The sequence below is a fragment of the Mixophyes fleayi genome, chromosome 1 (assembly GCF_038048845.1).
Source record: "Mixophyes fleayi isolate aMixFle1 chromosome 1, aMixFle1.hap1, whole genome shotgun sequence".
NCBI classification, from domain to species: Eukaryota; Metazoa; Chordata; class Amphibia; order Anura; family Limnodynastidae; genus Mixophyes; species Mixophyes fleayi.
This window is the reverse complement of record NC_134402.1, coordinates 343,192,691-343,211,016: the sequence shown is the minus strand read 5'-3', so window position 1 is coordinate 343,211,016 and position 18,326 is coordinate 343,192,691. Positions and strand designations below refer to the sequence as shown.

At 40.3% G+C, this 18,326-nt stretch overlaps 1 protein-coding gene across 2 annotated transcripts in view; it reads left to right on the top strand.

Annotated features, from left to right (window-relative positions):
• The window catches only part of GOLGA3 (golgin A3), a 56,013-nt gene that overhangs the window by 18,749 nt on the left and 18,938 nt on the right, over nt 1-18,326 (top strand). The window contains exons 3-13 of one of the 2 annotated variants that reach the window (XM_075216948.1): nt 5,373-5,519; nt 6,721-6,833; nt 8,182-8,855; nt 10,703-10,814; nt 11,363-11,669; nt 12,442-12,644; nt 12,755-12,892; nt 13,058-13,219; nt 13,330-13,698; nt 13,870-13,947; nt 15,098-15,361. In XM_075216948.1, the coding sequence (XP_075073049.1) occupies nt 5,373-5,519; nt 6,721-6,833; nt 8,182-8,855; nt 10,703-10,814; nt 11,363-11,669; nt 12,442-12,644; nt 12,755-12,892; nt 13,058-13,219; nt 13,330-13,698; nt 13,870-13,947; nt 15,098-15,361 (2,567 nt within the window). Of the gene's footprint in view, nt 1-5,372; nt 5,634-6,720; nt 6,834-8,181; nt 8,856-10,702; nt 10,815-11,362; nt 11,670-12,441; nt 12,645-12,754; nt 12,893-13,057; nt 13,220-13,329; nt 13,699-13,869; nt 13,948-15,097; nt 15,362-18,326 lie in introns of both variants that reach the window. The other variant, XM_075216939.1, reaches the window with a different exon arrangement.

Here is an 18,326-nt window from a genome sequence, read left to right as displayed (position 1 = left end):
CCGCTTGAATCCGCCATTAGAGAACAGTCAGTGCTTGGATGTCTTGGATGGTGAAGGCCTTCCTCGTGGAAGATGTAGTTCATTTTTATAAACATCATTTTCTCCACATTTTTGGGAAGTAACCTTCTACGGCGATCACTGACTAAGTTCCCTGCTGTGCTGAACACTCGTTCAGAGTACACACTGGAGGGTGGGCAGCTTAGGTATTGCAAAGCAAGTTTGTACATGGGTTTTCAAATGGCCTGCTTTTCTTCCCAGTAAGGAAAGGGACTGTCTGACATTTCCATATCAACTACCTCTTGAAAGTAATCCTCCACCATCCTTTGCATGTTTATACTCATATTGGATGGAGTTATGGACAAAGTGACACATTTTTTTGAAAAATCCTTCAAACCAGCCCAGATGTTAAATTGTTCTGGTCTGCCCCCTGTGTCTTCCCTGCTTCTTTTTTGAAAATTTAATTTTTTACGAGCAACAGCTTGAGAAAGTGAAGGAGGACACGTCGTCAAGCCGAGGCCCAGTTCAGCGGCCAACTTGCTGAGCAATAGCTCCTTGCAAAAGTTCACATCTCGCTCATTTACAAGTAAAGACTCAATGTAGGTTTTAAACCTTGGATCAAGCACAGTGGCCAAAACGTACTGATCCGAGTTCAAGATCTTAACTCGAGGATCATTGTGAAGCGAATTAAGTACTTGATCGACAAGGCCAACATACTTTGCTGAATTGCTTGCTTTCAGCTCCTCCTTCATTTTCTCAAGCTGCTTTTCCAATAGTCTAATTAAAGGAATGACTTGGCTCAAACTAGCAGAGTCTGCACTGACCTCACATGTCACAACTTCAAATGGTTTCAGCACCTTGCACAGCACTGAAAGGATTCCCCACTGTGCAAGAGTGAAATACATCCCCCCTCCTTTCCCAATGTCATGACTTGTGCAATATGCTTGGATGGCTTTGCGCTGTTCCTCCATCCTCTGAAGCATGTACAGGGTGGAATTCCACCGAGTTACCACTTCTTGCTTAAGTTGGTGGCAGGGCAAGTTAAACTGCTCTTGGAGCTGCTGTAATCTCCTACATGCTGTGGCTGAATGCCTGAAATGGCCTGAAATTTTACGGGCCACCGAAAGCATCTCCTGCACCTCACGGTTATTTCGTAGGAAGCTCTGCACCACCAAGTTGATGGTGTGAGCAAAACAGGGAATATGTTGGAAATCACCCAGCTGTAATGCTCGCACTATATTGTTGGCGTTATCTGAAATGACATACCCTGGGGAGAGTCCGAGTTGTATAAGCCATGCATCAATCACATCTCTCAGTTTGCGTAACAAATTGTCAGCTGTATGCCTGTTAGTGAAGCCGGTGATACAAAGAGTGGCCTGCCTGTGACAAATGTTACGTAGTGGTGTACATGCTGCTGCTGTTCCTGCTGGTGAAGGTGAATGTGAATGACCAACCCAGTGGGCTGTCACAGTCATATAGTCTTTGGTTTGGCCACTTCCACTTGTCCACATATCTGTGGTTAAGTGAACAGTGGGCAGAATGGCATTTTTCAGCGCAATCTCTACATTTTTACACACTTTTTTGTATAGTTGTGGAATAGCTTTACGGGAGAAATGGTGTCGCGATGGAATTCTGTAACGCGGACACAAAACCTCAATTAACTGTGAAAAACCAGCTGCGTTTATTGTGGAGATTGGACGCAGATCTAACACTAACATTGCAGCCATGGCGTCTGTGATTCGCTTGGCGACTGGGTGACTGCTGTCATATTTGCTTCCCCTCGCAAATGATTGTTTCACAGTTAATTGCTGAAATGTAGGACTGCTCATTTTATTAACCTGCCTCTGGGATGACGATTCACCCCCAGCAGCAGCAACAGCAGCAGCAGGACTAACGCTTTCTTCAGAGGAATCAATAATAGTGCCGGAGTCATCCAGCCTTAAGTGGGATGCCGGGCTAACTCCGAGCGCTACTGAGGATATTGATGAGGATGGTGTGGTGGGTGTATTTTGTAGCCGTCGGTATGTCGGTGAGCGGAGGGTCTTAGCTGATGAGGGAGTGCTTGTATTCTTTTGGGAAGAACTTTCAGCTTTTCCCAACACTTTGCCATGAACTCTCGTTAAATGGCGTAACATAGACGAGGTTCCAAGATGGTTAAGGTCCCTCCCTCGACTGACTGTGGCTTCACATACACTACAAATGGCTATACAATTGTTGTCTGGATTTGGGTAGAAATAATTCCACACATAAGAAGTGGATTTTTTTGTTTTATGCCCAGGCATGACAATGGCCTTTTTCTTGTCACGTGCCAGAACTGCTGCCACTGGTGCAGGACTTACACAAACAACCTCATCCTCATCAACATCCTCATTAGCGCCCTCGTCGCCTACACAAATCTCCCCCTCATCCTCTTCTAATTCCAAAGTGGCATCCTCAATTTGGGTATCACCGGCTACACTCGGGCTATTAAGGCACACATCAGCAGAATGCTCACGATTAGACATCCCACTGTTGGATGGACTCTCCACAGGGATTGTTGTCATTTGTGAATCAGAGCAAATATTCTCCTGTAATGCCTCACTGTTATCTTGCAGCTCGGCTTTGACGCGTAACAGTAGTTGTGCACCAATTGTAGGCTGGGTAACTTTTTGGGATCTGCCACTAATAGCCAAAGGTGAAGGCCTCATTCTCTCTTTGCCACTGCGTGTGTAGAATGGCATGCTTGCAATTTTTTTTTTATCGTCACTTAACTTTTGCTCAGTTACACTTCTTTTTCGCTTCAATACAGTAAATTTATTTTGGGTTTTTGTTTTTTGCACTAATTTGAAAACACTCTGTTGTTTGACATCGCCTTGGCCAGATGACGTACTGGGAACACTAACATCAGGACTGGTGACAGAACCTGGTTGCTCATTCAGATCATATGTGAACTGCTTTGAATCCATTCTGAGCGCAAACCACTGGGGAGTGCTAAAAATTATTTAGTAGATACTGCTGACAGTTATGACTTTTGACAGCCAGAAATATTAATGCACAATTAGGGAGGACACCCCAAAAGCACTGAGGAGTGCTAAAAATTATTTAGTAGATACTGCTGACAGATATGACTTTTGACAGCCAGAAATATTAATGCACAATTAGGGAGGACACCCCAAAAGCACTGAGGAGTGCTAAAAATTATTTGGTAGATACTGCTGACAGATATGACTTTTGACAGCCAGAAATATTAATGCACAATTAGGGAGGACACCCCAAAAGCACTGAGGAGTGCTAAAAATTATTTAGTAGATACTGCTGACAGATATGACTTTTGACAGCCAGAAATATTAATGCACAATTAGGGAGGACACCCCAAAAGCACTGAGGAGTGCTAAAAATTATTTAGTAGATACTGCTGACAGATATGACTTTTGACAGCCAGAAATATTAATGCACAATTAGGGAGGACACCCCAAAAGCACTGAGGAGTGCTAAAAATTATTTAGTAGATACTGCTGACAGATATGACTTTTGACAGCCAGAAATATTAATGCACAATTAGGGAGGACACCCCAAAAGCACTGAGGTGTGCTAAAAATTATTTAGTAGATACTGCTGACAGAAATGACTTTTGACAGCCAGAAATATTAATGCACAATTATGGGGGACACCCCAAAAGCGCTGGGGAGTGCCAAATATGAAGAAAAAATAATAAACCTCTATCCTTCTCTCTGCACTAGCGATTTTGGTTAGAGCAATTGCAAGAACAATATTGTATTCTCTGTCCCTGCTCTCATTAGCCTATGACTACACCCTGCTCTCTCCCTCTGTCAAATGGCGATGGATTGCTGTGGAGGCGTGTATTTATAAAGTTGAAGTATCGCGAGAACCGAGCCCCGAGATCCGACGACGTCACAATGACGTTCGGCCTCGATTTGGATTCGGAATGGGCGGGAGAGTACCGAGCTGCTCAGCTCGGTACTCGGATACCCAAAGTTCGGGTGGGTTCGGTTCTCGGAGAACCGGACCCGCCCATCTCTACTTTATAGTGATGGGAGGTTTGGAAATGGGTTTGAATTCTTCAAAATTCTGTTGTTGGACCTGCAGGCGCACCCAGAGGGGCTTTCCTAGACCACAGAAACCCCTGTCCTGCCTGGGGTGCCGTATGTTTACAGTGGCTGGCCCTTCTCCCAGGACCAGACACTACTGCTTGTACCTGCAATCATCTCCCTGTCCCCTCCCCTGCAGTGTGAGCAGAGCTCTCTGCCCAGCAGTCTGGCCCCACCCATTCCTCCCATAGAGCCGGCATGGGTGTGATGCAGGAAGCAGAAGAAGGTAAGGGTGTGTGTGTGACAGTTTACATGTCTTTGTGTTTGATCCTGTGTGTGTTTGTGTATGTGTGAGTCTGTGCTTGTCTGTGTATTTGACAGTTTACATGTCTGTGTGTGTGTGTTTGCAAGTGTGACCCTATCCTCCCTAAATTAGGACAGATAGGAGATATGCATTTGTGATCTAGCCACAAAACTCTTTAAATTGCTAATCAGCTTGTGCCAAAAATCTGTTTCATCATATCATAATTTTTTTCCATGAGGCAGCAAACACTGAATATCATTAACATTAGCATAATAAACAGTGTATCAGCTAAAAGTACAATATAGACTACCTATGAGTGATTGTAATGTCTGTATAGTATAACATTTCACTAATTCAGCTTGTGTGATACAGCAATTATACAGACAAGCATCTTGTACAGGATTTTACTTAAGAATGCTCAGTAAGCAGGGTTTGTTACTATGGGAACATATACAGCACATGGCGTTTATGTTCAAAAGCAATGTTGTAAAGCGTACAGGAGCGCGCTGGGATGTGTTGAGTTTCAAGAATGATTGTTTGTATGCAGCATCTAGGCTGTTAAGCTGAGAAGCATTTAGTTGTGTATATGTAACCAGAATAATGTACAATAATCTCTCAGCACAAAACATCATGTATGATGTTTGGCTACATTCACTATGACTGCACAATGTCACTTTGCTTATCATTTATTGTAATTATAACTGTTTTTTTTTATTCAGTTCTTAGTGTCATGTATTTAGCTACACGCTAGATATAGCAATGCATATGTATTTTGATGGACCAATGCAATGTTGTGCCTTACAGATTGTGTAACATTATAGCCACACCCCTATACACGCTGGTCATGCCCACTGGTGGTGTGGCGTGGTGTGGAAACCCCCCCCCCCCCTCCTCAAACCCTGCGTTTGCCCCTGGACCCAGTCACTTCTAGTTATGGTTTGATTTAAGAACAATATCTTATAAACATATAAACGTAAGCTTGCTTTTACAAGAGTTTTCTTTCCAGATAATTAATATTATTTTAACTGTACTTTTTGTTCCAGTGTCAAGTATGAATTCGAATAAATTGCCAAAGGAAGCAGACAATATGGATATGAACAGCTCTGGAGACATGTGTCAGAATGGACCTCAACCTCATTATTCTGAACACCTTTCACCTACAGACTCTATCAGAATGGCAGCTCCCCCAGGTGTGGCTGGTTTCAATGACAACCTATCGGAGTCTAGTGCTGAGGGCCTAGTTCTTAGAAAAGAAGCTTTGCAGTCGCTGAAGCTAAGCCTTCATATGCAGGAAACTGACCTGTGTAAGCACATCTTTTTCCTGGAGAGGAATTCCATCTATCTCTTTCCACCATTAATCTTTCTTGCAAAGTGCGCATGTGTTTCTGGTTGAAGCTTCAATTTCAATCTAACTATTAACTTTAATGGCAATGGTTTTCTTTTTTTGTTTTCTTGGGAGGATGAAAAAAATATACTGCCAGCATTTAGCTCATACTGTCTCTATATCATTTCCTCTCAGAAGTCTATGTTAGAATTACAGAGTTAGTAAACATACATTTTATTAAGAACATTAGGTAAATGAAGATGTTTTTGTTTAAATCCCAATATTCTAGATTTATTGATGAGAGGATTGTTTGTTTTTTGTTTTGTTTTACAGAAGTGTAATATAAAAGTGCTGCTTTATAGCAGGTGTTTCCAATCCACATGCAAAGGAAAACCTGTTACATAGAGCACTGTTTACGTGTAGCAACAGTTGTATTAGATTATATACACTATAACTACAATAAATTCACTTTTTGACCTCCTCTATCGAAGATTCGATATTTACACAATTAAAAACCAATGATTAATACAGGTATGTCCAAGATTTCTATATGGTTCAAGCTTCTCTGAAGACTATTGTTTTTTTTATGATCTACGTTATCCAATAAGATTAGGGGGTATATTTACTAAACTGCGGGTTTGAAAAAGTGGAAATGTTGCCTATAGCAACCAATCAGATTCTAGCTGTCATTTTGTAGAATGCACTTACTAAATGAAAGCTAGAATCTGATTGGTTGCTATGGGCAACATCTCCTCTTTTCCAAACCTGCAGTTTAGTAAATTTAGCCCTAGGTCTGTAAACATGTATATTGCCAATTAAATATTTAGGCAGCACTAGCTTAAATGAAGCACATATTCTTTTGATTCCGCTTTAACTGCATTCTTACATTCTTCCTGCTTGTCCAATTCTCTTTCCTGCTATGCTTCCTGCATTGTACATTGAATAATGCCTTCATAATGCATGTTAAATAGCACCATATCTGAGGAAATCCTCTTGACTGATATCACTCCTACGAGCTGTTCCCTGACTGGTTGATCTCTTCTTGTTGATTTCTGTCTCCCTGTTAGCCTTCAGTGATGCTCCCCTTCCACTTGAGCGGGAGGAACAAATCCGTATTCAGGCAAGGCGCCGCTTGGAGGAGCAACTAAAACAGTACAGATCCAAGCGTCATCAGCAGAGGGTGAGAACTTTTATTCTTAACGATAGATCGTCACAGTTATACTTTTTTTTAAAAAAAATCCTGTTTTGTATGTAGCAAATCACATGGACAGCTCAGCTTTCCAATCTCCCAGACGTGAATTAATGTGCTGTTGTACATAGCTTTGCTGTCTTGTATTACCGGACAGGGAGAAGAATGGTTCTGGGAAGGGAGTAGTACTGTTGTCCAAATCTGAGTAACTGGCTTGTGGTAGACAGGACATTTCTGTTACCTATTTGTGGGTTCACTTATGGGGCAAACCCAGTGATGTCACTTGAAATTTGAAAGAAAATGCTGTTTGTGCTTTAAAACAATATCAGCAACCGTTTCCATTTGCTAAGAGATGGTAAATGTGTCTTGTTGTTTGTGTAACTATGGATATATTTACCTCAGTTTCAACAGTTACTACTCTCTCTCTCTCTGTTCTGCACATTGCTCAACTCCAGATTCACAGCTGCTTGCAAATCATTTACAGAGCCAGAGACAAGCATGGTCATTGCTAAAACACTAAATCTGTTTTAATAGAAGCATCCTCATTATTGATATGTAGTCTAAAATGGGTTGGAGGTTATAAAAATTAATTCATTATATATTTTTAAGTTTAACAACCCAAATGACTGGACCAAGGCTTTACTCAGCCTTTTTTATTTTATTAGAGAAGATTTGTAATTATAAGGAGACTATATGGTTATTTTGTTGGTAAGGTGTTTTGTCCCTAGCTGTAGGAGTGTGATATGAAATATACATTTTTTTTTTATGCATTCCAAATATGTGCCTTCCAATGGATTTATTTTCTCTTTCATGTAGAGAGAATATGGTATTCTGAGAAAATAATGTTATCGCACATTAAAAGAAATGTAAATGTGTAATTCAAAAATGGAGATTGGCCCAGTGGAGCTTACTATCTATATTCCATATCACACATACAATATTTGGTTAATTTTGTCACAAGCCAGTTAACCTTCCAGTATGTCTTATTTTAAGATTTTATATTCCAGTTAATCATATTTTTAAATATTATTAATCACAGAGAATGTAATATGTGTATACTGTAATAACACTGCACTTAGATGGCATACAATTGTAGTATATGCTTGCAGGAGATTTTAAAACTTGTAAAATACTAATAAATCTAATAAATGTTAATTTAGTAAGTATGGTTTCTACTTATTTCTCCACCATCAGACAATATCTTCCTGTCGGATTTGTTTGTTTTTGTTGCCTTTAAATATGACATATCAATTCTTTGCATATGATCTTCTTCTTTTAATTCAGTCTCTTCTAACCTCTATTGATATGGTGTTTTTTTGTTTTATGTTATTTACTATAGTCAACTACTAAAAGTCGTCCCTCAAGCACTTTGGATCCTGAACTTATGTTCAATCCAGATCACCTTCCTCGGGCTAGTACTGTTGCAATGACTAAGGAGTATTCTTTCTTGCGCACGAGTGTCCCTAGGGGACCAAAATTAGGTAGTCTGGGTCTCCCATCGTCTTCCAAGGAGAAGTCGTCTTCCAAATCTTCAAAGTCTTCCAGCAAGATACGTTCATTAGCAGATTATCGCAATGAATCCTCAGAACCCAACAATCCCAGTGGAGGCTATTCTGATTCCTCCCCAGGCTCCCTGAAGTCCAACAGTGGAAGCCTGACTTCTGTGGTGTCAGAAATTAGTATGGAAGGAGGACAACGACCGGAGAGTATGATATATAATCCTGACACCAGCTCTGAATTGGATGGAAGTGATTTGGGAATTAGACATGATGGAAATGAAAGTGATGGCTCTGCTCAAAGCAGTGTATCTGCTGGACAAGGAGCTTACCTGATCGCTACATCTCCTAGAAGAGAAGAGGAATACATTGTGAATGGTCAGAGCATGGCTCTAGAGGATGTGGGACAGTATCCTTCACTCAGAGATGTATTACAAGCTGCTGCTGCAGAGCAGCAAGCTCTGGAACCTGAGGGAAATGGGGAACCTAGAAGCCGAAGAGACAGCATTTCAAGCAGGTATACATTGCTCTAAGGTTTTTCTCTTCTGTGCATCAGATTCAGCTATTTACACCGTTGGGCATTCCTTATAGTTAAGTGTGAGATGCTTCTTGGCATTAACATCTCTCACTTAGCAGTACTGTGTATTTCAGTAATATCATTATTGCAAGTGAGCTAACAAAGCTGAAAAATTGACCTATGAAGGAACAAAATGAGTGGAATAAAATAAAGTGGGGCATATTTCCCCACACACAGCTTTCCCAGTACATCCAGATGATTATTATTATTATCCTTTATTTGTTAGGCGCCACAAGAGTTCCGCAGCGCTGTACAATGCACAAACAGTAGACAATACAGGGTATTACATTACTGAACAGTAAACAAAAAATACTGACACTTCAGGAGCTCTAAGCAGGCTAATGCGGTAGAGATGGAGCAGAAGAGCTGGTAAGGACACAAGAGGGAGGAGGGCCCTGCTCAATGAGCTTACATCCTAAGGGAGGGTGAACAAAACACAAGTACAGAGGGAGTGAGTTGGCGTATAAAGGAGGGGAGGCAGGGTTAGGTGGAAGGTGGGTAGGCTTTGAGGAAAAGGTGGGTTTTTAGTGCCCGTTTGAAGGAGCTAAGAGTGGGAGAGAGACGAATGGAGCGTGGCAGGTCATTCCAGTGAAGGGGGGCAGCGCGGGAGAGCTCAGATCAGCTAATACTGTGAATGTGTGAAGAGTGTATTGTTTTAATTTTTTATTTTTTTCACAACTCTTTCCTCCTATAATACTCGGCAAAATAAACACTTCTTTTTAAAGAAGATAAAAACATTCAACAAAAACAAAATCCTAGCTGCAGGGTAGCAATATATGTTAAAAGTGGGCATGGGTAGGCTTTTTTTTTTTTTTTTTTTTTTTTATAGGAGCAAATTATATAATTAATTCAAAGGGCTAGTATATTCATTTTCATGTACGTTGACTATGGTCAGAACAGAGGACACATGGATGTGCAAAATGGGTTCCATAGAAAAACCATACTATAAAAGTATTGGAATGTTACAAGCATCACAGAATCTGTCAGTAACATGTGTAGGAGAGGCTAAATTATGATAGACTGAAATAGGATGTAGCCAATCTGCACAGGGATTGTTTGCATGCTGTGTGTTGAACTTGTCATTCATGCAGAAGCTTGACAATGCACAGCAAGCATTGTGAATACCAAGATCTATGGACTGCACTACATGAAATCCTGTATTCTGGCACACTAGAATGGGTAACTGCTGGGTTTTCAGGGGTCAAAATATGCCTATGCACAACAGCAGTTCATCACTAGCTTAAATGTTAACAACCATAGTGATCTGAAGTTCCAGGCAAACTGAAGGAAGAAGATTGTGGTGTTAAACATACATCTTCTGTTAAGCAGTTCTTACATTCAACTTCATTTTTACTGTTGCTACACTTTAGGACTATATAATAATTCATTAAACAATTTCATGATGTTTAACTGATTTTTTTTAACTAGATGCATTTTCCTTTTTTTTATTTTTTGTATATTATATCATATGTACTTTATCATATTGTTCAGATTAAGCTAGTGTCAGACTTGCATGCTGAATACACATGCTATCTATACACTGCTTTGTACACAACCTTTCTGTGGTTAAGAAATGGCTTCTACATGAAATGTGATGCTGCATTGTCATTGCCAGTCAGTCCATTTAGTGGCAACTTCATTTTTAATTTCACTTTGCCATTTCAGGATTTTAACATCCTCTTAAATTAAGTATGTAACTCCATAATTCACATGGACAATATATTATAATACATTTTATAGTGTAACCAACATCTGTTTTCTTGATTTGTTTGTGCCCTTATCTGTAGTGTGTCTATGGAAAGCTCCATTGCTGGGACTCATGATGAACTTCTGCAGGTCATCAAGGAAAAGATGAGACTGGAGGGGCAGCTGGAGTCACTAACGGCAGACGCCAGCCAGGTGAAAAGATTGGTGCTTCTCAGGGGTGAACTTTGTGCAATTCCTGAGCCAGTCAGATTTAGGAGCCAGTTTATTGTTTTAACGAGCCATTAAAGGGATAGGTTATCTATAATCTATATAAATATAATATAAATACTAAATATACTTGTAGTTTGAGTATAGTTTACTGCTTTTGAATTTATGCAAAATCCGTAAACTATATGCTTTTAACTCTCTATTGTGCTTTCCCTATCCTCTGGTATAACTCTTTAGGTTTGCACTGTTTTGAGTATTAGTGTAAAAGGGGGATGTCTCATACATTTCACTTGGCTTCTTTTATAAATAATTTCTTTACGTATTCATAATTATGTCTCTGCCTTAGTGGAAGAATACAGACATACAAAATTTCCACTTTCCACAAAGTAACATTATCAGAATGTTACTATCCTTGTAGAATAGGAAATTCACAGGATTTTAAATTAGTTTAATTTTTATTATTCTTTCAAGGTGGGACAGAATCACAAGAGTAAATTTACCAGTTTAATTTATATCTATTATTTTCTAAACAGGCTCTGAAGGAAAAGACCGAGCTACAGGCCCAACTGGCAGCAGTAAGCACAAGACTTCAAGCTGAAGTTGCGGAAAGCTTGGCAAGCCAGCAGAAGCAGGGGTCTCTGAGCTCTGAAGTTGTCTCTCTGAAGAAGTCATGCCTAGATCTAGAGAGGGCCATGGCAGATCTTCAGAACAGCCTGGAGGCAAAGAACGGCAGCTTGGCTTCATTAAGCAATGATTTGAGCGTTGCAGAAGAGCAGTATCAGCGACTGATGAGCAAAGTAGAGGAGTTGCAGAGAACAATTATTCAGAAGGATAACACTGGTGAGATTATTGATATACATACCTTTTCCAGACAATACATGGGCAACAGGATCACTATCCAAATGTCACACGTAGCCATGTGGATCTGGATGTTCCGCGCAAAGGCAGAACAGCTGATCTCTTTTGGAAACACATTGGGGCTTGTTATTCTAGTCAGAGGCTGAAAGTGAGCATCTTCTGACCACATTTTACAACATGCCCGATTAATGATTCGATCGATTTCTGTTCATTGGTTAGAACTTTATACACTTTCAGCTTAAAATATTTGCTCTGTTTATGCATTATTTACTACATTTGTAAGGGCTCATAGAGGCAAGTAGTTTAAAGAGTAAGAGTTTGCTGAAGGTGTTCTAAACACAACCTTTCCGATTAAATAAAGCAAGGTGCTCTGAATATCGTAAGGCATCTAGATCATGGAAGTCTCGGCTCCAAACACTGGAATATCAAGCATGCACAATATTCCGGCATTCCGAGCTGGCCTGCAGCTTCTTCCATTGATTGTCTGAACAGCAGCGGCATGCAGGCTCACGGATCGACAATTCAGATGCCTGTGAAATATTCAAAGCTGTTTGCTCTGCCGTTATTTCATCTAGAACTCTATGTGAGCAAATTCTTACTGCACTGTTGTTAACAGCTTGTCTGAATGTGCGCTAAAGATATTTAAAATATTAATATTCTTATCTTCTAACGTTAATGCTTAGCTAAAACTCTGTACATAGTTACCTAAATAAAGTGCATACAACGTAATACATCTGTTTTACATCCTACATAGTTCATGATTTGCGACAACAGACTATGTCACTACAGTACCAACTGCAGCAAGTGCAACTGGACCGCACTACACTAACAAACAAGCTGAAAGCTTCAAAGGCAGAAATATCCTCTTTGCAACAGACACGTGAGTGGTACCAACAGCAACTAACACTGGCTCAAGAAGCACGGGTCCGACTCCAGAGTGAGATGGCAAACATACAAGTAAATTCCCATCTTATTGCTAGTACATGTTAATGGTATTAAAAAGAGCTGTGTGTTTGTATATATTGCTATAATGTTCTTTTTTTTTACCCTGTTTAATTTTCTGATAGGCTGGACAGATGACCCAGGCTGGAGTTCTGGAGCACCTTAAAATAGAAAATGTGACCCTCTCACACCAACTGACTGAGACCCAGCACAGGACAATCAAAGAAAAGGAGCGCATTGCTTCACAGCTCCAGAATATTGAGGTGTGCAACATCTGAATTTACTAATAATAATACTAATAGAACTTAAAGTAGCTCCTAGTGTAGTACAATAATCTGTCCATCCCATGAATATCTTTCTCTGCTTCCTTTTGCATTTCAAAAGAGGGATAAAGGCTATTGTGAAATAACTCAATACTTTATATTCAGGCTGACATGTTGGACCAGGAGGCCGCGTTCCATCAGATACAAGAAGCAAAGAACATGGTAGAAGATGACCTTCAGAGAAAACTGGACGAATTTGAGCAAGAGAGAGAGCAACTACAGAAACTAGCAGACTCTGCTAGTGCTCTAGAACGTGAAGTAGAGCAGGTTTGGTCATTTTTTTATTGGCATGCATTTACATACTAGCTTCTATGGACACTGGTGGATGAGATGCAGAAATCTTAAACAGCCAGATGATTTTCCATGTTTTGCCTTAGATGAAGTTGAATTTGCACCAGAAAGACCTGCAGCTTGAAGCTCTCCAGCAGGAACACCTTGAGATCTTGAGGCAGCTTACATCGACCCAAGAAAGCCTGCACCTCAAAGATCAATCTCTAAGTGATCTCCAAATGCGATATGATGAGCTTGATGCCAGGCTTACGGAGCTCCAAAATGATGTTTCTTCTAAAGATGATTCCATTCAGTATCTTCAAAACCAAAAGATTGTTCTCGAAGTGGCATTGCAAGCTGCTAAGATTGAGCAAGATGAACTGGATCAAGGAGCTAAACACCTGGAAGTGGGAACTGAATCTGCTGGAGAAATCTTGGAAAAACTTCGTCAGGATCTTGCAATCAAATCTGCACAGGTAACTTAACATAACCAAAGGAAATCTGAATGCTGCTATGCTCCTTGTAAACTTTTCTTAATTTTATTTCAGGAAATAACTGTAATGGATATGGCTATTTAAACTCTAGGACTGATAAGTGCTTTTATATTCATCAGCATTTACAGAGATGTATTTCCTTATGCTTTATAGGTTGAAACACTGCAGCAAGAGAATACTAGTCTGAAGAAACAGACCCAGAAAGTGAAAGAACAATTTGTCCAGCAGAAAGTGAGCACTTGTTATAGGCCTACCAAACCGTTGATCTCTCTTTACCTCTGTCTATTTCTTTCTCCAATGTTTGTCTTATAGAGAGAGGTGCAATATTGGAAAAATACTAATTTGGGATGTGTCATTTTATTTACCCTCAAAAATATTTTCTACAGATTTTGTTTATTGTGTTAGACAACATAGAACTTGTGAACCATATATTATGTTATCCATTATATTAGCATTTAAGCGATCTTCAAATGAGTGACACTTTATTCACAGTGTGGCAAATAGAGATACAAATAAAATATCCGTTCATATGACAAACAAAAGTTCGCTTCCATGGAACCATAGAGTTAACGTGTCACTTACTCAAATTGAAGACAACTATTTGGTACATTGATTCAATAGTCATTGGAATGCAGCATATCCATTCACTATTAATGACATTACTGGGTCAAGTTTCTGTGTTCCTAAAGAATTCATAGGCTAAATATTGGCACAGTCCACAAAATGGTTTCCTTCACTTGGTGTAAGCGACAGGCACACTACATGAAGAATTTTTAATCGGTTTTGTCATAAACAAAACAGTCCGCTCTCTTCAAAGGCAAAAACCCCCTCCCCCTTTACTTGCAAAAGCAAAATCTACTGAGCATAGTTGTGGCTGCTTCTGGGACCCCTGCAGGACTGTCCAGTGTGAACCCTTAAGCTACATAAGAATAGCTTTCCTATATTAAGGTTATCTATATGTTTTGTAAATACTTGAGTCATTTTATGCATAGATTTGGTTCTGAAGATTATTTCTGTTTCTCATTTTTAAATGAATATTGCCTTTATAGACTTGTCAGAAAACAACAGATGGTGTAAAATGTATTGCAGTGGATGAAGAATCTGTACTAATTTGTGCTACATCTCTTATTAGCGTAGTAGTAAATCATTTGGGATTTCTGAGATCATTTTGAAAATGTTCTTTACCACACTGCAATAAGCTGCTTAAGTGTTTCTATAGACTGGAACTGCTACACCTCCAAATTTGGGGGGGAAAAAACTCCGTAATAGTCTGTATATTTTCAAAATTGAATTTCTGCTATTTTTGTATCAACGCATGTGAAAAGAGTACATAGCATTTTTATTTTCTGATTTGCTCATTTACTGGTTTATGTATTGGTAGGTGATGGTAGAAGCGTATCGCAGAGATGCCAGCTCCAAGGACCAACTCATCAGTGAGCTGAAAAGCACCAAGAAAAAGCTAGATTCAGAGGTGAAGGAGCTAAGAAGAGAGTTGCTGAAGCTGCAGGGTGATAAGTCAGCAGCAGAGCTAGAACAAGCTCGGATTATGAAGGAAATGACTAAATTGCAACAACAGATGGAAGAACTTGAATCCCATCTCCAAGCTGCTCAGAATGACAGAGATGATATGGAAATCCGTTTACAGGTTTGTGGAATCCATCCATACTATTACAGTAAGGTTCGTGATCTTGTTTCTAGAGCCACACAATGAATTTTAAATATTGTTGTATGCATATTGTCTTGGAAATTGATGAGTCAGTGCTTGTTCCTCTAAATCACATTACCTTGTTTACGCTCTCCTAACTATAGAGAAGTTCCTTAAAGGACCATTGAATGGCAACCCAAATCTTGAATAACTAACCTGTTTCCCCAAGAATCTCTTCTCTGTATTCCCATAGTTATACTGCACTCTTGTTTGGCTTATCAGCAGTGCAGGCAGGTTCTCACACAGCTGGCAACATTAAATGTCCACCAATCGTGAGTGCAGTGTTAAATAATATTCCCTCCTTAGGAAAATAAATTTCTCTTTATTTTAACTTTAGTGGTCCTTTGACCAAGTCAAACAAATAGAAAAGGTGTTATCTCTTTATGTTGCCACATAATGCATTGCTAGCTGGTTGAAAAATGTTACCCGGGCAGGTTAAATGAACACTGCAGTGATACTTTGAAAAGGGGAACATGTCTGGAAATGTTGCTCCGCACCGTATAGCGGCCAGAACTTGTGCCATATCTGCTTCGGGTCACTTCAGTATGGTACCACACCACACTGTACGGCAAGTAAAGAATTTTTGGTATCTGCCACAACCGTCAAATTGGAACATCTACCATTTTACATTTTTTTCATCATCCTCATTAGTGGCTTATGTTCTCCAGTGCACAGTATATCTGTATGAAGAAAGTGGATAGTCATAAACCCAGTTCATCCAACCTGCCCATGTAGTGTATGTTTCACCTGGCCAACATTATATTAGCACTGTGTTGCTTTCTAATGTTTTTTTAATAGTTTCTATGCCCTGGATCTACTTACCATTTTTTTTATTTAAGCACAGCAGAAGACCTATTTTACGTACATTATAATCTTATGATACACAATTTATTTGTAAAGGTAGCCGCCCTATGTTTCAGTCCATATGGCTACATTTATTCTACCTGTGTAACTTCTATATATACACATTCTGTGACCCACTTATCAATGTCGTTTTTGTATAAAATTCCAGATGTTTTCGGGGGTTAACCATAATAGTGAGGATTGGAGTTATTTAACTTTTTTTTTTTAACTATTTATTTTGAAGAATAGCAATCATGTACAGATAAGAATCAACAATTAGTACATTTGCAGGGCAAAAGACAAAATCAGAGAACAGTACATGTGATGGGCATAAGTCAAAAAAGCTGACAATGTTTGAGTAGCAAATATATAAAATAGCCAGAGGTTGTCAATAAACAGACAGGTGAGTATACAATTGTTATCCAGAATACTCAAGAAACTATAACATTTTATAACAATATAATGTGAGAGGGGGAGGGGGGGCACTGGTCGCCACCGAGACTGAAAGAAAAAGAGAAAATTCTTCCCAAGTATCCACACAGTTCCTTACCCATATCTTTCCTTTTTAAGAGGAGAAACAAATAAATAGAAGAGGGGCAATAAAAGTTTCAGAGGAGATTACTACTTAAATTCTCTGGGAAGGGAAACAGCATCGAAAGTCAAGAGTCAGGTCACCTATGAACCTAGGGAGTCTTTTTAGGAGGAAGGAGATGGTACATGAGGTAAGAGGTTATAAGTAAAGCCAAGGAGCCCAAACCTGATTAAATTTAATCATCCTTATCATGTAGGTGGTATGTAATCTGTTCCATCCGGGCAATAAACCAGATATAGGATCGCAGGGCCGCCATAGTGGGGGGTTCAGCTTGTTTCCAAGACTTAGCTACTAGGCATCGCGCAGCAGCCAGGACATGGGAGGCCAATTTCGCAGACTGTCTATCATCCTCAATCAAAGGGTAACAGAGAAGAAAAGACCATGGGTCTTTCCGGACAGGGCATGGAAGGAGGGAGGAGAGGAGGGCCCTAACTCGATCCCAAAAGGAGGATATTTTAGGGCAGACAACCAGATATGCAAAAAGGAGCCCATCTGGCCAGAGCCCCGCCAACATAATGGAGAACTAGAGGGGAACATTTTAGTGAGTTTGTCAGGTGTGTAGTACCACCTATAGTATACTTTTATATGCGTTCTCCTTCACCAAAGTGGAAATAGAGCTGGTGGCGACTTGATCCCTTATGGTTTCCCAATAATCCTCCTCTGGGGGGGGTCCCAGATCCCTCTCCCACTCCCTCTCATGCCTACCGCCCGGAGGTAAAAGTACATTGAGAATTAAGCTGTAGATAGAGGAAATCATGCCCCTACCCAAGGATGAGGAGAGACATAGGGATTCAAAGGGAGACCTAAGAGGGGGAAGAGGAGCCCCCCGAGGAGAGAGCCCACAAAGTGTCGTAATTGGAAATACTCGTAGAATTTAGGATGGAGCCTTGGATATTTAGAGCGTAGGGCATCCCAGGAGATAAAGGCCCCCTGAAATAATAGGTCTCCGACAAATCAAACTCCTGCAGTGAGCCAGGGATTATAGAAGGCAGAGGAGAGCCCAGGAGAAAAGGCAGGGTTACCCCAAAGAGGTAGGACAGTAAGAGAGGACACCGGTATCTTAAGATGGGGTCGGCAGGTCTCCCATATTGCAGCTGAGAATAGAAGGGTAGGGCATTGGGAGGTAAGGGGAGATCTAGTTTGTTTTGAGAGACCCCATATACAGGACAAGATTGGAAAATTAAGATAAGTGGATTCGATGTCAACCCACGACAGTGCCGCGGGGGGGGGGCAAAGGAGGCTACGATCTGGCTCAGATGAGCCGCCCAATAATAAATTTTCAAATCCGGGAAACCCCTACCACCACCTCTGGTGGGTCTCTTTAAGAGAGCCAGCTTAATCCTGTGAGTCTGGCCGTTCCAGATAAACCTAGAGAGACATTTTTGGGTAGATGTCAGATCCGAAAGGGGGACTCGGACAGGAAGGGTCTAGAAATAGTAGAGGAGCTTAGGAAGGAGGTTCATTTTGACA